Genomic DNA, 17,958 nt, shown 5'->3' with positions numbered 1-17,958 from the left:
AGGAAAGACTTGCCTCCTGCCTGCCAGCTTAGTTTCCATGTGCTAGGACCACCCACCTTTCTGTCCTTCTGTTACATGTGCCTGGAGTCCATCTCAGGTCAGCTTCGTAGGTGACAAATCAGTCTAAGAAACCCTGATTACTTCTTGCTCAATAAGAATGCCCTCCTGATCCATTTCACGCACTCACGCAAGTGTCTGTGGTTTATCCAAACCGGAGTTCTAGTGGAATCCATTTCTGGAGTCCATGACTAATAGACAGATGATTGAGGCCTGATCATGGCTTTTTATTTTTATTTTTATGTTTTTACCTGCTGTAGGGGCAGCTGCTTCTCTAGCAACTCCTGTCTGTGGGCCGCAGAAGCTTCCAGCAGCTGTTCCCAGCGTCTCAGCAGAGCGTCGTAGCGCTCCTCGATGGCTTTGGTCCGGCTGTGCTGAGCAGACACCAGTTGGTCCCTCAGGTCCGTTATCTCGGACAGTCTGTCTTGCTGGAAGCTCTGCAGACTGGCATCCAGAGTGTCCTGGGGAAGACCCAAAGAGCAGCTGTGAACGGAGAAACAAGGTGGCTTCCCAGGGACCAATCATACCTGGGTTCCACCAGATTGTTATCATGGGCAAGAAAACGTTCAGGAAAGAATTAGCATGAGGACCAAGCAAAAGGAAACATAACTTAGCTTTAAGGGAACATTTGTGGCTGGAATTATGGCCAAGTTCTGGTTGCTGCATGTTTTATAATCAGAGCTTAGGTTAGGTATAAAATTAATATTAAGGGAATATTAGAGCATGATATGATCTTCATTTTTTGAGTCAAAACTAAATGCTTCCTATAGCACATATCCTTTCTGAGACTCTTTTACGACCCCTATCAGATTTTGTGTTCTGATTAGAGCAGTGCAATCCCAGAGATCTTGGAAGTACACATACTAACAACAGACTCTTTACAGGGGCCAGTTACACAGTGATCTGTGTGTGTGGGGGGGGATGGATATCAAATCACAAAATCCCGGACACTCCACCTCCAACTTTAACAGGGTGTCTTGTATTTGACCGATTCTTTGAGAACAACTTTAATTGCTGGATAAAAGTACAACACATCAGCTGTTTGAAAGAGATCGGAACACAACACAGGTCACTACGCCTCAAGGAATCAAAACTCTAGAGAGGTGAAATAGTAGTAAAATCAGAGTAACATTCTCTGTCACCGTTCCCTGCGACACGTGGGCTGCGCAGGCTAAGAGATTGAGGGGAAAGCCGCTGCTCAGAGCTCTTGACAATCTCCTGAAACTAAAGAGACAGTTTCTGGGGAACCAGGCAGCCAGGATTCAAGCAGCTGTGGAAAAAGAACTGCAGAAAAGTTGGTTCAGTATTCTGCCTGTTTTCCCCTCGAGGCTTCTACGGGTTCCTTCACTCTGTAGGACAGGAGTCCCAGAAGCAAGCAGAAAACCAGTAGCAAAGAGTCAGAGATGCCAAGTAGACACTTCAATAGTCTCACAGCGCTGAGCTGAGGACACGAAGAGGAGAAGCCCTAATCAAAGGGATTTGGTTCAACCCTTAAAAGACCCTAGCAGTAAGAGCCAACTGAAAAAGGCAAGTCCTCAAAAAAAAAAAAAAAGATTATGTCTTGAATCATTTCAGTCCCTGGCCAAAAAATAAGGGTTGGCTAGGGGGAATGTTAAATTATAACTTTAAATCAAAATTCATGAGTTACAGTACTTTAAATGTAAATGGACTCACTATTCCAATAAAATGATCAAATGAGATAAATAAACAACGCTCAACTCGGTGAAATTTTAGAAGACACATCTAAAATATAAAGACAATCCACATTTCCATGTTCATCGCAACATCATTCACATTCGCCAAGATATGGAAACAACCTGATGTCCATTGACCAATGAACAGAAGAAGAAGATGTGATGCATGTGTGTGCATGTGTGTGTACGTGTGTGTAAAGTGGAATATTATTCAGACATGAGATGGAAGGAAATCCTGCCATTTGTGATAATTTGCATGAAACTTGAGAGCACATGTTAAATGAAATAAGTCAGACACAGAAAGGCAAGTGCTGTTTGATACCACCCACAAGTGGAATCTAGAAGAATCAAACTTAGAGAAACAGAATAGACTGGTGGTTGCCAAGGATTCGAGGGTGGGGGAAATGAGGAGATATTGGTCAAGGAATACAGACTTCCAACTAAAAGAATGACTGGTTCTGGGGATCTGTACAGCGTGATGATTACAGCTAAGATTTCTGTATTATATACGTGAAACTTGTTAAGAGAGTAGATCTGATATGTTCTCACCACAAAAGGAAGTGGTAATTACGTGATGGGATGGAGGTATCAGCTAGTGCTACAATGGTAATCATTTTGTGGTGTATAAATGGATCAAACCAACAACAAAAATATTAAATATAAAGACATAAATATAAAGAAAGAGAAGAAATCAATCTAAAGATGGAAACAGATATACACTTCAAACACAAAATAAAACGAAACAAACAAACAAAAAAAAACCCTGGTACTCTAGTATGTGAAAAAGAAGACTTTAAATCAAGAAGTATTGTTAAAAAGAACATTTCATAATTAAAAGTATCAATTCAACAAGATGCTTTATAATTCTAAATGTCAACACAACTTTGAACCTGGCTTCAAAATATATAAAACTAGCAAAGTGTTTAAACATGATTAACTGTTCTTTTCAACTGTTCACAGACTATTCACCAAAACAGACCATTTGCTGGATGTAAATTAAGCTTTTAGAATACTATAAAATGTGTTTTTAAAATAAAGTGGAATTAAACTAGCTATAAATGTCAAAAAAAGATGAGAAAATGCCCAACTGTTTGGAAATTCAACAAAATACACTATGGAATAGCCAATGGGTTAAATAAGAAATTAGAAACAACAGAAACATTTTATTTGAGTGATAATAACAGAAGTAACATATGAAACTGTGAGGTGCAGCTAAAGCTCTTCTTAGAGGGAAATTTATATCCTTACATCAAAATGCTAAAAAAGGAGAATGGCTAAATATTTGATGACCGAAATATTTACTTCAAGAAATGTTTTAAAAAATATAAGTCAAATGGACTATGAGAAACAAACTGGGGGCCTCAGAGGGGAGGGGGGTGGAGGAATGGGATAGACTGGTGATGGGTAGTAAGGAGGGCACGTATTGCATGGTGCACTGGGTGTTATACGCAACTAATGAATCATCGAGCTTTATATCGGAAGCCGGGGATGTACTGTATGATGACTAACATAATATAATAAAAAATCATTAAAAAAATAAGTCAATAATGATATAAAAAGATATTGATGGACTATAATAGAAATTTACAACAAAGAAAAATCAAAAACCAAAGTTGGGGGGCGCCTGGGTGGCACAGCGGTTAGGTGTCTGCCTCCGGCTCAGGGCGTGATCCCGGCGTTATGGGATCGAGCCCCACATCAGGCTCCTCTGCTATGAGCCTGCTTCTTCCTCTCCCACTCTCCCTGCTTGTGTTCCCTCTCTCGCTGGCTGTCTCTATCTCTGTCGAATAAATAAATAAAATCTTTAAAAAAAAAAAAAAAACAAAGTTGGTTCTCTAATAAAAATGATGCATACTTAGAGCCGCAAGACAGGTGGGAGGAAGAGGGAGAAAAAACTAGCAAGTTACCAATATTAGGAAGGGAAAAAGTGACAATATCTCAGATCCTACAGACAATAAAACCACAGAGTTGGGGAATGGGATAACGCTGGTGTTCAGCTTCTGTGTATGTGGGCCGTGGACGTGACTGGCACCTGCCCGGGGGCAGCTGTTCTCACCTGCTTTGCCAGGAGAGTGAGGGAGGCAGCGAGGTCTGTACCGTTGCCGTTGGTCTTCAGGCTTGCTTCCTTCTCAGCTAGAGAGCAAAGATGGTTGATTAGTGGGGAAAGGTGGTTGCTCTTGAGTCAGCCTTGGTAAAGAGAAAAGAAATATTTACTCTATGTCACGAGAGCTTCCTGGCTCTGGGAGTGGATCATTTATTGGAATATGGGGGCAGAGGGGGCCGCTGGATGGTTTCTCTGGATTTATGCAGCATAGAACTGACTGGAACAGAGCTGGGGCCAAGGGAACTTCTGAGTGTTTTGGAAAACAAAGAAAAATTGCAGATTAGATGTAAAGTAGAAGTAATCAAACACGCTGCTTCTTTTTTACAATGTTTTGCCATGGCTCTGCCCTTTTGAATATCACAGATGAAATCACCAATTCCCCCAAAAATGTGTTTTCTGGAATTCTGGTCCTCAGTCACCCATCAGCATGTTTTCTGGGGCATGTGTGTGCATATGCACACATATGTGAGTGTAATGTGTCCAGAAAGGGTAGGAGTGGGTGAGGAGGGAGTATCTCTCTTCCTGGGAAATGAGAAAATCCCAGAACCTTTCTATCGATGGAATTTACCGGCATTTCCCCTGGCCCTCACACGTCATACCTATCCAGGACTCCACCATGTCAGCCTTCCAGTTAAACTGCTGAAAGGCATAATCGTCTTCCAGTTGTGACTTCCAAGCATTTATTGCCCTGGACAGAGAAGGCACCTTTTCCTTCAGAGACTCTATCTTGGCAGAAATCTTCTCCTTTTGCTGACTTTTCTCCTGTGACACCAAGGTGGAGAGGAGAAGGAGAGACAGATACATGGGTCAACGCCCAGAGCTCGAAGTTGGAATTCTTTAGTATGATAAAAAGATGTCATCCTTCTCATTCCAAATACGTAACTACTCTCCTCTGGGTCTAGTGCGTTTATCTTATTTTTCATCATGCCTGGGATGTTATTTCCACTCTAGCATTTGGGAGATCTTCTAGTGTTTGTCCACTAAATGTGGCCTTCTTGGCTGGAGTCCCCTCTGTTCAAGGTTCTTTATATAGCACTTAATCAGCGAGGATTTATAAAAACAAGCATTTAAATAAAAGAATGATTTTCAAGTCACAAAGAGGATTCAGTCCAGTCCTCCTCCTTGGAGGCGTACAAAGAAACTTCTTTACATTTTTACCATACTCTACATGAAAGCATGCCATAAGATCTTTAACATGCCATGTTCTGCACACAGTGAGTAGGGAGTCCACAAAGGATTTAAGGAAATCTGCCGGGTATACCCTATAAGAGCTTGAAAAAAGAATTTACAAAAAGCAGCAACTGAACACAAAATTATTTGCTCAGAACAAAAACAAGGTAGCTAGGCAGAGAGTACTAAAATTCAATGTGTGAATTTTAGCACTGCTCGTGATTCTATATTGGAACCGACCCCTTTTGGAACATGAGCTGGGCCTGGAATCCCCGAGTGGCTCACCTGATCCAAGATGTCTTCTCCTCGAGCACATATATCTTGCACTCGCGTCTCATGGACAGCAAAGTCATTTTCCAATGTTTCGTGTTTCTTTAGCAAGCCCTATATACACGAGGCAGTGAGAATCAACAGATCCACGCCTGGACACTCCATCCCACCCCCATTCCGACTCGCCTTGCTGCTACCCAGGGGGGTGACTCAGCTACACTGGCAGAGAAGGGGGTGTCCACCTCTTCCTGCCCAGCACCGCTAAACTCCTCTCCTGAAGCCCTTCACTTGCCAAAAGGGGCAATCTTACCAGAAAAGAAAGAGACAAAGGAATACAGTGATAATCTTTCTAACTTACTATGTGAACTTCAGCTTTTCTGGACTGTGGAATGAGAGCATGGTCAAGGTAAAAGAGAAAAATTCCTCCATTTTGAAATTTGTATAAATCCATGAAACGTTGTGCGAACATATAGAGAATAAGTATCATCCTATACTTAGAACTGACCTAGGGGCGTCTGGGTGGATCAGTTGGTTGAGCGTCTGCCTTTGGCTCAGGTCATGATTCCAGGGTCCTGGGATCGAGCCCCACATCGTTGAGCAGCTTCTCCCTCTGCCCCTCCCCCTGCTCATGCTCTCTCTTTCTCTCTCAAATAAAAAAAAATATTTTTTTAAAACAAAAAAGAACTGACCTAAAGGCAACATTGAGCTGTTAGGAATTTCAGTCTTAAACTTCTCTGTGTCGACCTTTTGGTGGAAGGAGGGAGAATGGAGTAAGGAAGAAGACTGGGAGGAGTGTGTCTCCTCCTTCTCTGTATTCTCCCGAGTATTATCAAAACCAGCCGGCTCTGCCCACTGCCACCCCCCATCCTCAAGGGCCCGGGCAGCCTGTGCAGCCTTCACCTCCTCTTGTCACAAAGGCACCCCTTCCACTTTTCCTCCGACATTGCACACTAACCCAGGCCAAGGAAGAAACAGATTTTGTGTGACTATCATACTTTTAACCACCACATTTTGAAAATATAAATTTCTGATACATGGTGCTCTTAGACATTAAAATAAGATGATTATTTCTTTAAACACAGGATGGGCTGCATGACTTTGAATGACTGTATTCTATTTCATCTTGATGCAGAAACCTTACATGGAGATTGGACACACGATCCACTATATAAAATAGACTGATTTAGCTGTTTTCACATACACATAATGCATGAAATAAAGCCTCTTCAACACTCTCGCCTTCTGTTTCCAATCTCTTTTCTGCACTTCCCCTTGGACACCTCAGAAGCTCATCAAACATAGTTTCCTTTAAATAAAATCTAGGTGTCCCTCTTTCAAATATATTCAAATAAATCCCTAACAATTTAAGTTGTCTTAAAAGTTGATAAGGCCAAAAGCTTAAAACATATTTTAAATATATCTATTATGCGTCTCATAATCGCAAGAAGTCGATCAGAATCCTCTTCTCTTCTCCTTACATATTAAACAGACGGGGAGGATGAGATCACATTTAGAAAACTGAAATTCAACAACAGGTAAACAACTCTCTTTTCTTATATTAGCCAATCTGTATGGGCTCAGGAAACCAAAAACTCAGGTCATTTTTTTCTTCATGAAAGATGACATTCAAGGCTAGGGAGATAGACATCTTAAAGAGTAGTAACAATAAATCTCATAAAATCTTTTCCTGGAATTCATATGTTGGTGCAAAAACTTCTCATTAAAATGAGCTTTTGAATGTGATGGCCTAAAAATTCCCATTTAAAGATCAGGATTAGCAGAATGGGCTTAAAAATCCGACCCAACTAAGCGTTGTCTACAAAAACCACACATCTGAGATAGCGGTGTGGGCAGGTGTAAAAGCGGCGTGCTGACTGTAGGGGGCGCCACGGGACGTTCTCATGCAAAAAATGAACTGCACCCTAGCTCTCATCTCGGACAACAGTGAGCTCTAAATGGATCGTGGACTTAAAATTAAAATGTGTGTAAAATGAACTTGTGGGATTTCATCAAGATAAAAAGCTTCTGCACAGCCAAGGAAACAGTCAAAAAAACTAAGAGGCAGGGGCGCCTGGGTGGCACAGTCGTTGGACATCTGCCTTCGGCTCAGGGCATGGTCCCGGTGTTCCGGGGTCGAGCCCCACATCAGGCTCCTCCACTGGGAGCCTGCTCCTTCCTCTCCCACTCCCCCTGCTTGTGTTCCCTCTCTCGCTGGGCTGTCTCTCTCTAATAAATAAATAAATAAATAAATAAATAAATAAATCTTTAAAAAAACAAACAAACAAACAAAAAAAACTAAGAGGCAGCCCACGGAATGGGAGAATATATTTGCAAATGATACTACAGATAAAAGACTAGAACAGACCCGATGGGCGTGACCTGGTGTGAAGGACTGGCACAGGAGGCCACCATGATAAAGGACAGTGGCAAGCAAGCGTGGGAGCAGACGAGGGTTCAGACCACAGAGGTGGCAGCCTCCTCGCCTCTCCCTGGGGTCAGTGGGGGCAAGTTGCATGGCAACTGGCACCTGAGAAGGACTTCGATGATAAATAGAGATGGGGAGTTGGGGAGAGCAGCCCACATTATGCCCAATACCAACAACCCAGGAAGACGGCTGGGCCTCCTATCCCCGACTCACCGAGCGGCAGCCAGCTCTTTGAGCTTCTCCCAGTGTTGAAAAAAATGAGTCAGCCGCTCCTGGATCTCCTCTTGCCCCACAGCAGCCGTATCTCCCAGCCTGTCTGCCGTATCCAGCACACTCTGAAGAACACACCCCCATGTCACGTTACCGCATAGACTCTAACTGCAACGTATCCAGCCCTTCTCGCCCACCACACCATTTATAAACTCCATGGTACTTGGGTGGTCTTGAAAATCTTGGGAGAATGAAGACACCTGCAGTCAGGTCCACATGCTAAATGTCCCCTCGTGCAACTGTGGTCCTGACACTAGGCTACACTCCATGGTCGGCTTTCTGGATTGTTCGTGGTCACAGGGTGATAAAGAGCTGTCTTCTTCCTCTGTGGCTCAGCTCAAGTACAGATTTTCCAGGTGACCCAGCCTGCACCTTAACCACCACCAACAGCGCCCACGGTGTTGAAAGCACCCCTTCCAGGAAAAAGCACGGGTCCCTGTGCAGAATCCTTCTATCCATAGGAGACAACGTGCAGAGAAGGGAAGAATGCCTGTGCGCTCTGTGCCTAGCCCGCTGTGGCTCTGCATGCCCCCTCCCCATTGCGCAGCATCCCCCTACTTATCCACAGACCTCGACTCTTCCTACCTGGATGGTGGGTTCGTGGGCCACCAGCTCCCCCTCGAGGCGCCTGTGCTTCTTCAGCAAGTTCTGAACCCCCTGAAGGTCCCTCCCATAGTCCTGGGAGCTCACGCGTAACAACTTCTCCCTGGGACCAAGGAAGGAAATGGAAAGTGTAGTTTAGACATGCGAGGTCATCCTAGAGCAAGGGTTTTCTAAGAGTGGGTGTGTAGCTGGGGGTTGGGGAGATGGTAAATTCTGGAACACTCGGGTGTCAGTAACCACAAAGACAATTAGTGCCAGAGGCTTTCTGCAAAACTTCTGACAATACAAATGAAAATAACATGCTGGTCCCACTGTACCCACGGCTGCGACAGCCTTTCCATTTGTTCCCTTGCCTGTCTACCTGTGCATCTTTTCTTCTTTGCTCAAGGACATACACTAATGTTTCTCTTTCCAAAAAAATGTGAAAATTATATACACACACATGTAAATGACCCTATGTACATATATGGCCTTCGTGGCCTTTATTCTTTTTGTCTACTAATATCAGTAATGAATTTAGGTAGAGTGGGAAAAGAAGCTGATACTGCAGGAGTCATGGCAGCTGGATCAGTTCCAAGTGTAAAATGTCCGACCGCCACCACAAAGCACAATAAAAGACGACGCAGACAAGATTATATGAGCTCATTGTTTCTGAAGGTTCCTCAGATGTCCTCCTTGCTGCCCTGCGCTCAAGGCTTCCCTTAGTTCATTACCAGCAGAATCAGCGGGCTTGTAGAAGAGGAATACGAGGAGGCAGGTTAAATAGGAAGCAGGGTGATAATTTGATTTACTAAGATTTTCCCAATTGTACTTTTTATAACAAAAGCAGAATTAGTAATGAGACTGTGGCAGGTACTGGGTAATGTTGGCCCGTGTCCAGTTCGGGGCCTTAGATCTACAGGCTAGAGCTAGAGTGTGTTGTGCTGAGCCGAATTAAGTCAGATGGAGAAAGGCAAACACCATATGATTTCATCAGATGTGGAATTTAAATCAGATCAACAGGGGCGCCTGGGTGGCACAGCGGTTAAGCGTCTGCCTTCCGCTCAGGGCGTGATCCCGGCGTTATGGGATCGAGCCCCACATCAGGCTCCTCCGCTGTGAGCCTGCTTCTTCCTCTCCCACTCCCCCTGCTTGTGTCCCCTCTCTTGCTGGCTGTCTCTATCTCTGTCGAATAAATAAAGAAAATCTTTAAAAAAAAATAAATAAATAAAATAAATAAATCAGATCAGCATAGCAGACGGGGAGAAAAAGAAAAAGAGGGAGGCAAACCGTAAGAGACTCTTAAAGATAGAGAACACACTGAGGGTTGATGGAGGGAGGTGGGTGGGGGATGGGCTCGGTGGGGGATAGGCATTAAGGAGGGCACCTGTTGTGATGAGCCCTGGGTGTTACATGTAATTGATGAATCACTGGGTTCTACTCCTGAAGCTAACGTTGCACTGTATGAGGTTTTTTTTGTATGTTAACTAAGTAAAATTTCAATGATTTTTTTTTTAATGACAAGGATCTCATCAGTTGAGTAAGCTGTAAAGGCCCAGCTGTCTCATTCAGACATCACACAGTCTACAAACTGTCTAGAACGAGCAAGCGTACATGGTTTCTTAATTTTGTTCCCAGAATGTGTGTGAAGTGCTCCCTACTTCTCCAAGCCTGTCTCCTTCTGCCTGCCTACAGAGAGGTAATTTGAGAAAAATAAAACCAATGTGAACTTTAGGCTAAGGCAAGAGTGGTTAAGAAGTGAGACCAACTGTAAGAAACAATTACATATTTCATTTCAGCACCAAATGGGAATATGTTTGGTGGATCATCTGTTTTCTTTGGTTATTGATGCCATGTGAGTTGGCCATACGTACTCTATCCACGATTCCTCATCATCTAAGTCCTGGAAGAACTGGAACAAGGCATAGGCCTCTTTGAGCTTCTCATGGTGGGCCGCTGCCAAGTCCTGGACGTTCAGGAAGCGCTCGTTGACATTATCCCTTTCCTCCACGATCTGGTCAACGTTGAAGGTCCCACTGGAGAGCAGTTCATCAGCCAACTCATTCAGGTCCTTGAGTGCGTCCTAGAAAGCCCAGGTGTGTCAGTGAATGGAACAGTACAGGTATTAAGTAGACCCTGGACTTTAACCACCACTGGCACAGGTTCAAAGACCGGGTCAAATAGACTGTTTTTGAAGATAATCAATTTGATGATATGTTCTTTAATTCAGCTCGGATGGGGCAAAATCAGAGGGCACTGTGAGTAATGGGACTGTAATACTCAAACTGTCCATCCGCCTTCTGGTTGTCTCCCTTGTTTCTTCCTCCTCTTCCCGACTGGAAACTGAGTGTGAGCAAGTGTGTGTCTCCAAACAGGACTGTCTTCCTCACAGTACTGAATTTGACACAGATTGATGGATAGAAGTATTCCAGAAGGGCTACTCTACCATAACATTCCTAGGCTGGCCACGTCCAGAACACACCCAGCTGCTTCTGTCTGTTTTCACTCTAACTCTGCCCTTCTAGTGTTGTGGGGAACGTCATCAGGTCCTAAAGCTCTGGAACTTAGAAAGCCTTTGACTTCTTGTCCTTTCTGTGCATATCTCTGCCACCAAATAAAACTGAAAAGGTAAAATTTTCCGGGATGAAATCAATACCTGCCAACGTGTTTAACACTGCTCCCAAGGCGCATTTCTGCTTGATATGGGAATGCAACTGGAATTCTCCATAGAATTTCCACAGTGTATATATATTCAACTTCATTGCACATGACATCCCCCTCTGATACTTTTGCTCTCTGTAATTATGTAAAATAAACTTCCATTTTCTTTCAAAGGCCAGATCAAATATGAGCTTTGGAAGACAGTGAGTTGATATGTGTGCATCATTTAAAGGTAGACAAGAGAGCTCTAGGGTCCTCTTTCTGGATCCTCTTCCTTAGAATCTGTAATTTCATGATCATTGGTTAGCAGGGACCATTGCCACCGCTCTGCACCTCTTGGATTTGACCTGGTTATAATGACTGCTGGCTGAGAGCCTAAGGTCAGTTTTGTAAGAAAGTGTTCTCAAATGGCCTATTAGACGAAAGAGAAGCATTTCCACTCTGCCCAGAGGAGTGAGATTCCAACACTGTTTACCTTTCGGGCCAACATCTCTGTTTCCAACAGCTGATGTTTCTTGAGCAAGTTTCCTGCTGAAGCCAAGTCCCTGGCCTGATCTTTCATGGCCAGCAGTGTCTCTGCCTGCGAACAAAGGAATACACAGTGTAGCTGCCCCATGAAAACTGTCTTTAAGGAGAACAACATTGGCAACCGTGTCCCCCAACTTTTCCCAAGAAAGTCAAGGAAATTGTTCATGCACAAATCCATTTAACTGGCAAGTATTTATGAAGCTCCCCTGCCCCCCACCCTTGCACATGGAATTACCTCTGAGAGCCAGAACTTAAAGTCCTGGATGCTTGTGTTGAACCTCTGTTGGCGACTCGCCTCGTCGAGCTTCTGTCCTTTGTCAATTGTTTTCTCAAGCAGGTAGTTCCAGTGTTCCTCCAGGTCTTCCAGTTGACCCTAATCCAAAGAAATTTGGGGATCACTGTGGTCTTTAGGATCCTGAGTCCTGTGACAACTTGAAAATATACTGTAGGGGGCTAGGAGTTAGGGACTAGCCAAAACCTGCCAACTTTTGAATGCCATATATTTTAAACCAGTTATGCTCAATCTGGGAAATGACAGGAGGTGCTAGAAGAAAGTTGAGGAAAGGGTCCTGGGCTGCTTACAGAGACTGGTGCCTAAGTGCCAAAGCTCTTGGCAGTAGGCATAGAAAATGTCGAACAGGCCTGACAACACTTAGGAATTAGGTCTCAAGCTTTCTCAGAGTCCTAGGTACTGAGTTTGCCAGAAGTGATAAGGGCTGAGCATCATGGTTTCCTGCCTTCTCTGTGCGGCAGTCAGAGGGAAGATCGTTAACCACAGAACACACGCCACGTCCCCCGCCGTGGAAGCTCTGAAGGAGGAAGAGGCTTCTCCTCATGTGCCTGTAGCCCAAACCGCCCTGACCAGAATCCCTACCTTCATGGTGTCTTCATTGCCGTCACATGCCTCCCGCTCAATCAGAGAGTTCCCCAAGTTGAGCACTCCCTCCACCTCCTCAGCTCGGCCCTGGACCTCATTGTCAAAGGCCTGGTGCTTCAGGTATTTTCTCTGAAGGGAAAGCAGAAACTAAATTACCCTGTCATCTAAGGAAGCAAGAAAGAGTTAATGTCTGTCATAACTAATGGTGACTTCTGAAGGACCCAGCCCTTCACATTAGACTCGGAAGCCCCTGAGGGCAGGCAGTGGTCTCAACAGTGAGGAAGTGTTCTGTGTAGGGAGACACCCTTCATCCAACAACCTGGGTATGTCAGAGTTCTTCAAGGTTCCTAGTTTGAACTTGCCTGAATGTTGGTGGGGTCTTTGTAGGATTCATCGCAGGCTATAGGCAGCATCTCACTGATCCATTCCTCCAGGTCCTCCAGGTCACGGTGGAATTTTTTGAGGTCCGCATAGTCACCAAGCTTTGTCCGCTCATCAATCAGCAGTTGTTTGAGAGCATTCCATCTGGAGGAAGAGGCTAGATCGCTCTCTGCCCTTGACCCTTCCACCAGGCTTTGATGCCATATTTGCAATCTTCTCATTTGCCAACCTGTCCCTTCTCCCCTAGTTATTTATAGATTTATATGCTATATACAACATAGCTATATGTTATTTAGTTATATCGCATATATATAGTAATATTACATATAATGTACCTATACATATTATATTACATACATATTACATCTAGTATTACATATTATATCGATAGGTTTAGTTGTTGCATAGTCTCGTTATTTTCAAACATAAAATACAGTGGTTAAGTCATAATTTTTAAGTTGTATTCCATGCCTCTCACTCTGTGAGTCTAGATCAGAAATGTTTCCAAGTGTCAAGACAGTTTTAGGCGTCTAGAAATGAAAAGAACTCCGAGTGTGACTGCCAGCCTCCATGCTAGCGCAGAGATCACTCTGCTACAGCTTCCTTAGCTCGCAAAACACCTGCTCCGGCCTGACCTGATCAGCACCCGTTGGAGCCGAGCAGCAATCTCCTCCTTGGCATAGTGGTCATCCGCTATGAGCCGCTCCGCAACACGGTCTAGCTCCATGATCTTGTTTTCCTAGGTAGAGGAAAAGAAAAAAGCCCAGATGCCCAGATATTAGGCCTTCAGTGCAATCCCAGACTCTCTCCTAGAAAAGAACAGAGACACCCTTTGTGGCCTCACAAAGGGGAACAAAACCAGAGCGAGAGGATAAATGCCACAAAAGAGGCTTTTAACTCAACAAGGAGAGAAACATTAATAATGACACTAAGATGGGCTCCTGTGGTACTGACTCCTGTGGTACTGACTCCTGTGGTACTGAGCTCCTGTGGTACTGACTCCTGTGGCACTGAGCTCCTGTGGTACTGAGTTCCCTCAAGAACAGACTCCTCCCATGACCATGGCAGAGGGTGACTCCTGCATTGGGCGGGATGTTGGCATAAGCAGTACAGAAAGTCACTTTCTAAAAGTTAGGCTGTACAAGGCTGGCCTTGCAGTAAGTCAGTCCGATGCCGTGAGTGACTTCAGTAAGACTAAGCCACCGCGTCAACTGCCTTGTCTACCTCAGAGTTTTCTGTAAGAAGCAAATGGGAATTAAAACCCTCACAAATCACAGAAGTACATACATGTATAGAATCTCTGTTACCACTATTAATATTTGTTATTGGAACGCTTATATTAGTTGTTATTACCTGGGCAGTGAGTGCTTTGTCCAAATCGTCCCGTTTCTTCATCAAGGCCTCCAGAGTGTCTAAGGAACTGTGGCCCTCTGACCTCAGGAAGTTCTCACGCGCCAGCATCCAGCTCTCGGCCTGATCACAGTTCCCACGGAACAACTATGGGGATGAAGATAGAGGTTGTATCCATCCAGGGGACAGAGGAAATGATCCATCCCTCTCCTACAACACTGATATAAGGGATCCCGTAAGGGTTGCTTATGTTCTTCCAAGAAACATTCATACCATGAATCTTAACTATTCCGGACTTTTTACTCTTTCCTGAGACACAAAAACACATTTTATGTTTTTGTTTAAGCTATACTGCATTCCCAGGGTGCGTTTCCCATAGGCTCCACCTGAAGGATGCTGGCTGGTTATTTCTTTAGGACCCTCATAACCGCTACCCTCAGGGTCACCAGTGATCCACTCATCCCTTCCCTCATGGCATTAATCGCTCCCCCTTCTTTAGCCTCAAAACTTTCATACATTTTGTTTTATCAATAATCACCTTCTGTGCTAGAATGGTCTGTTGACATGTCTAACTTCACTTCAGAAAAGGGATGTTATCTTACTAATCTTTGTGTTCCCAGGGCTCCACACCTAGCAGGTTCTCAACAAGAATCAATCAACCAAACTCTCAATCAATAAATACATTATAATCACTCCATCTCGTGCCAAGAGCTGATCCCTACTTTGTTAGGCTCTTTGAACAGGGATATGAGCAGACAGCAGCACAACGATGAGAGTGCAATGGCAGAGAGCCTAGAGATGCCCCTGTGCCTAGGAATGGCAAGCCCGGTGAAATGAGCCCCCGGAGGCACTGTGCAAACTTGCACAGAACGGACAGACGGAGGCTAATCCTTCCTAAGCAAAACCCTCTGCCGCACCTGCAACTCCAGACACTGATCCAGCATCCTCTTGCGTTGCTTCCACGCTTCCTCCAAGTCCTCTTTCTTTAGCCTGACCTCTTCAAGCTTTTCTTCAATCTCGGGACTGGCACGGTGACCGCTGCTTATAAGTTCTGCACCGAAGTCTTCTAAGGCCTGGAAGGCAGGAGCTTCAGCCTCCATGTCCGCACGATGCTCCTGTGTTGGGAAAAGGAAGAGACTGCTGGCATCTCAACAATGTCATAGAGCAGGGGAAGGTTGGGAGCTCACGTGATCCGTGGCTGTGGATTTTGTAGCCGTACCTGGTGTCGCTCCAGCAGGATCTCCGTGCCAATTAAATCCTCAGCCAGCTCCTCCGATGATACCATGCCACCAATGCTACCGATCCAGTTCTCCAGGTCCCTAGAGAAACAGGCATACTGGGATTGACAAGAAAACCTTGCAGCTTGCAACAGGGCTATCTGCCCGTGGCTTTTACCTCTCTCGAAAATATTTCCACATTAACACCTTCCATCTGGCCTTATATGCTTCACAGATCTTCAGTTTGCTGTTTACACTGGTTTTGGTTTGTTTTAAAAAGCAAATTTATTNGCTCCTGTGGTACTGACTCCTGTGGTACTGAGCTCCTGTGGTACTGACTCCTGTGGCACTGACTCCTGTGGTACTGACTCCTGTGGTACTGAGTTCCCTCAAGAACAGACTCCTCCCATGACCATGGCAGAGGGTGACTCCTGCATTGGGCGGGATGTTGGCATAAGCAGTACAGAAAGTCACTTTCTAAAAGTTAGGCTGTACAAGGCTGGCCTTGCAGTAAGTCAGTCCGATGCCGTGAGTGACTTCAGTAAGACTAAGCCACCGCGTCAACTGCCTTGTCTACCTCAGAGTTTTCTGTAAGAAGCAAATGGGAATTAAAACCCTCACAAATCACAGAAGTACATACACGTATAGAATCTCTGTTACCACTATTAATATTTGTTATTGGAACGCTTATATTAGTTGTTATTACCTGGGCAGTGAGTGCTTTGTCCAAATCGTCCCGTTTCTTCATCAAGGCCTCCAGAGTGTCTAAGGAACTGTGGCCCTCTGACCTCAGGAAGTTCTCACGCGCCAGCATCCAGCTCTCGGCCTGATCACAGTTCCCACGGAACAACTATGGGGATGAAGATAGAGGTTGTATCCATCCAGGGGACAGAGGAAATGATCCATCCCTCTCCTACAACACTGATATAAGGGATCCCGTAAGGGTTGCTTATGTTCTTCCAAGAAACATTCATACCATGAATCTTAACTATTCCGGACTTTTTACTCTTTCCTGAGACACAAAAACACATTTTATGTTTTTGTTTAAGCTATACTGCATTCCCAGGGTGCGTTTCCCATAGGCTCCACCTGGAGGATGCTGGCTGGTTATTTCTTTAGGACCCTCATAACCGCTACCCTCAGGGTCACCAGTGATCCACTCATCCCTTCCCTCATGGCATTAATCGCTCCCCCTTCTTTAGCCTCAAAACTTTCATACATTTTGTTTTATTAATAATCACCTTCTGTGCTAGAATGGTCTGTTGACATGTCTAACTTCACTTCAGAAAAGGGATGTTATCTTACTAATCTTTGTGTTCCCAGGGCTCCACACCCAGCAGGTTCTCAGCAAGAATCAATCAACCAAACTCTCAATCAATAAATACATTATAATCACTCCATCTCGTGCCAAGAGCTGATCCCTACTTTGTTAGGCTCTTTGAACAGGGATATGAGCAGACAGCAGCACAACGATGAGAGTGCAATGGCAGAGAGCCGAGAGATGCCCCTGTGCCTAGGAATGGCAAGCCCAGTGAAATGAGCCCCCGGAGGCACTGTGCAAACTTGCACAGAACGGACAGACGGAGGCTAATCCTTCCTAAGCAAAACCCTCTGCCGCACCTGCAACTCCAGACACTGATCCAGCATCCTCTTGCGTTGCTTCCACGCTTCCTCCAAGTCCTCTTTCTTTAGCCTGACCTCTTCAAGCTTTTCTTCAATCTCGGGACTGGCACGGTGACCGCTGCTTATAAGTTCTGCACCGAAGTCTTCTAAGGCCTGGAAGGCAGGAGCTTCAGCCTCCATGTCCGCACGATGCTCCTGTGTTGGGAAAAGGAAGAGACTGCTGGCATCTCAACAATGTCATAGAGCAGGGGAAGGTTGGGAGCTCACGTGATCCGTGGCTGTGGATTTTGTAGCCGTACCTGGTGTCGCTCCAGCAGGATCTCCGTGCCAATTAAATCCTCAGCCAGCTCCTCCGATGATACCATGCCACCAATGCTACCGATCCAGTTCTCCAGGTCCCTAGAGAAACAGGCATACTGGGATTGACAAGAAAACCTTGCAGCTTGCAACAGGGCTATCTGTCCGTGGCTTTTACCTCTCTCGAAAATATTTCCACATTAACACCTTCCATCTGGCCTTATATGCTTCACAGATCTTCAGTTTGCTGTTTACACTGGTTTTGGTTTGTTTTAAAAAGCAAATTTATTATTATAAACTAGTTACACATGAATCTGCTTGTCTATAAAGAATGAAAATAATCTTTACAAAGGAAATAGATAGAAAATATAAAATTATAAGGGGCGCCTGGGTGGCTCAGTCGTTAAGCGTCGGCTGCCTTCGGCTCAGGGCGTGATCCCGGCGTTCTGGGA

The 17,958-nt window shown here is 44.8% G+C and overlaps 1 protein-coding gene across 1 annotated transcript in view; it reads right to left on the bottom strand.

Annotated features, from left to right (window-relative positions):
* SPTA1 (spectrin alpha, erythrocytic 1) overlaps positions 1-17,958 on the bottom strand; it is a 68,622-nt gene that overhangs the window by 9,155 nt on the left and 41,509 nt on the right. Inside the window, exons 28-43 of the mRNA XM_034667678.1 lie at positions 17,509-17,608; positions 17,207-17,404; positions 16,293-16,436; positions 13,655-13,758; positions 13,001-13,163; positions 12,636-12,767; positions 11,997-12,134; positions 11,709-11,813; positions 10,447-10,655; positions 8,576-8,696; positions 7,934-8,055; positions 5,493-5,577; positions 5,311-5,409; positions 4,455-4,617; positions 3,808-3,884; positions 309-518 (exon numbers count right to left, since the gene is read on the bottom strand). Of these exons, the coding sequence (XP_034523569.1) occupies positions 309-518; positions 3,808-3,884; positions 4,455-4,617; positions 5,311-5,409; positions 5,493-5,577; positions 7,934-8,055; positions 8,576-8,696; positions 10,447-10,655; positions 11,709-11,813; positions 11,997-12,134; positions 12,636-12,767; positions 13,001-13,163; positions 13,655-13,758; positions 16,293-16,436; positions 17,207-17,404; positions 17,509-17,608 (2,170 nt within the window). The remainder of the gene's footprint in view (positions 1-308; positions 519-3,807; positions 3,885-4,454; positions 4,618-5,310; positions 5,410-5,492; positions 5,578-7,933; positions 8,056-8,575; positions 8,697-10,446; positions 10,656-11,708; positions 11,814-11,996; positions 12,135-12,635; positions 12,768-13,000; positions 13,164-13,654; positions 13,759-16,292; positions 16,437-17,206; positions 17,405-17,508; positions 17,609-17,958) is intronic.

This window comes from Ailuropoda melanoleuca, chromosome 8 (genome assembly GCF_002007445.2).
Source record: "Ailuropoda melanoleuca isolate Jingjing chromosome 8, ASM200744v2, whole genome shotgun sequence".
NCBI lineage: Eukaryota > Metazoa > Chordata > Mammalia > Carnivora > Ursidae > Ailuropoda > Ailuropoda melanoleuca.
The sequence above is the reverse complement of the archived record's forward strand: the minus strand, read 5'-3'. Positions and strand labels throughout refer to the sequence as shown.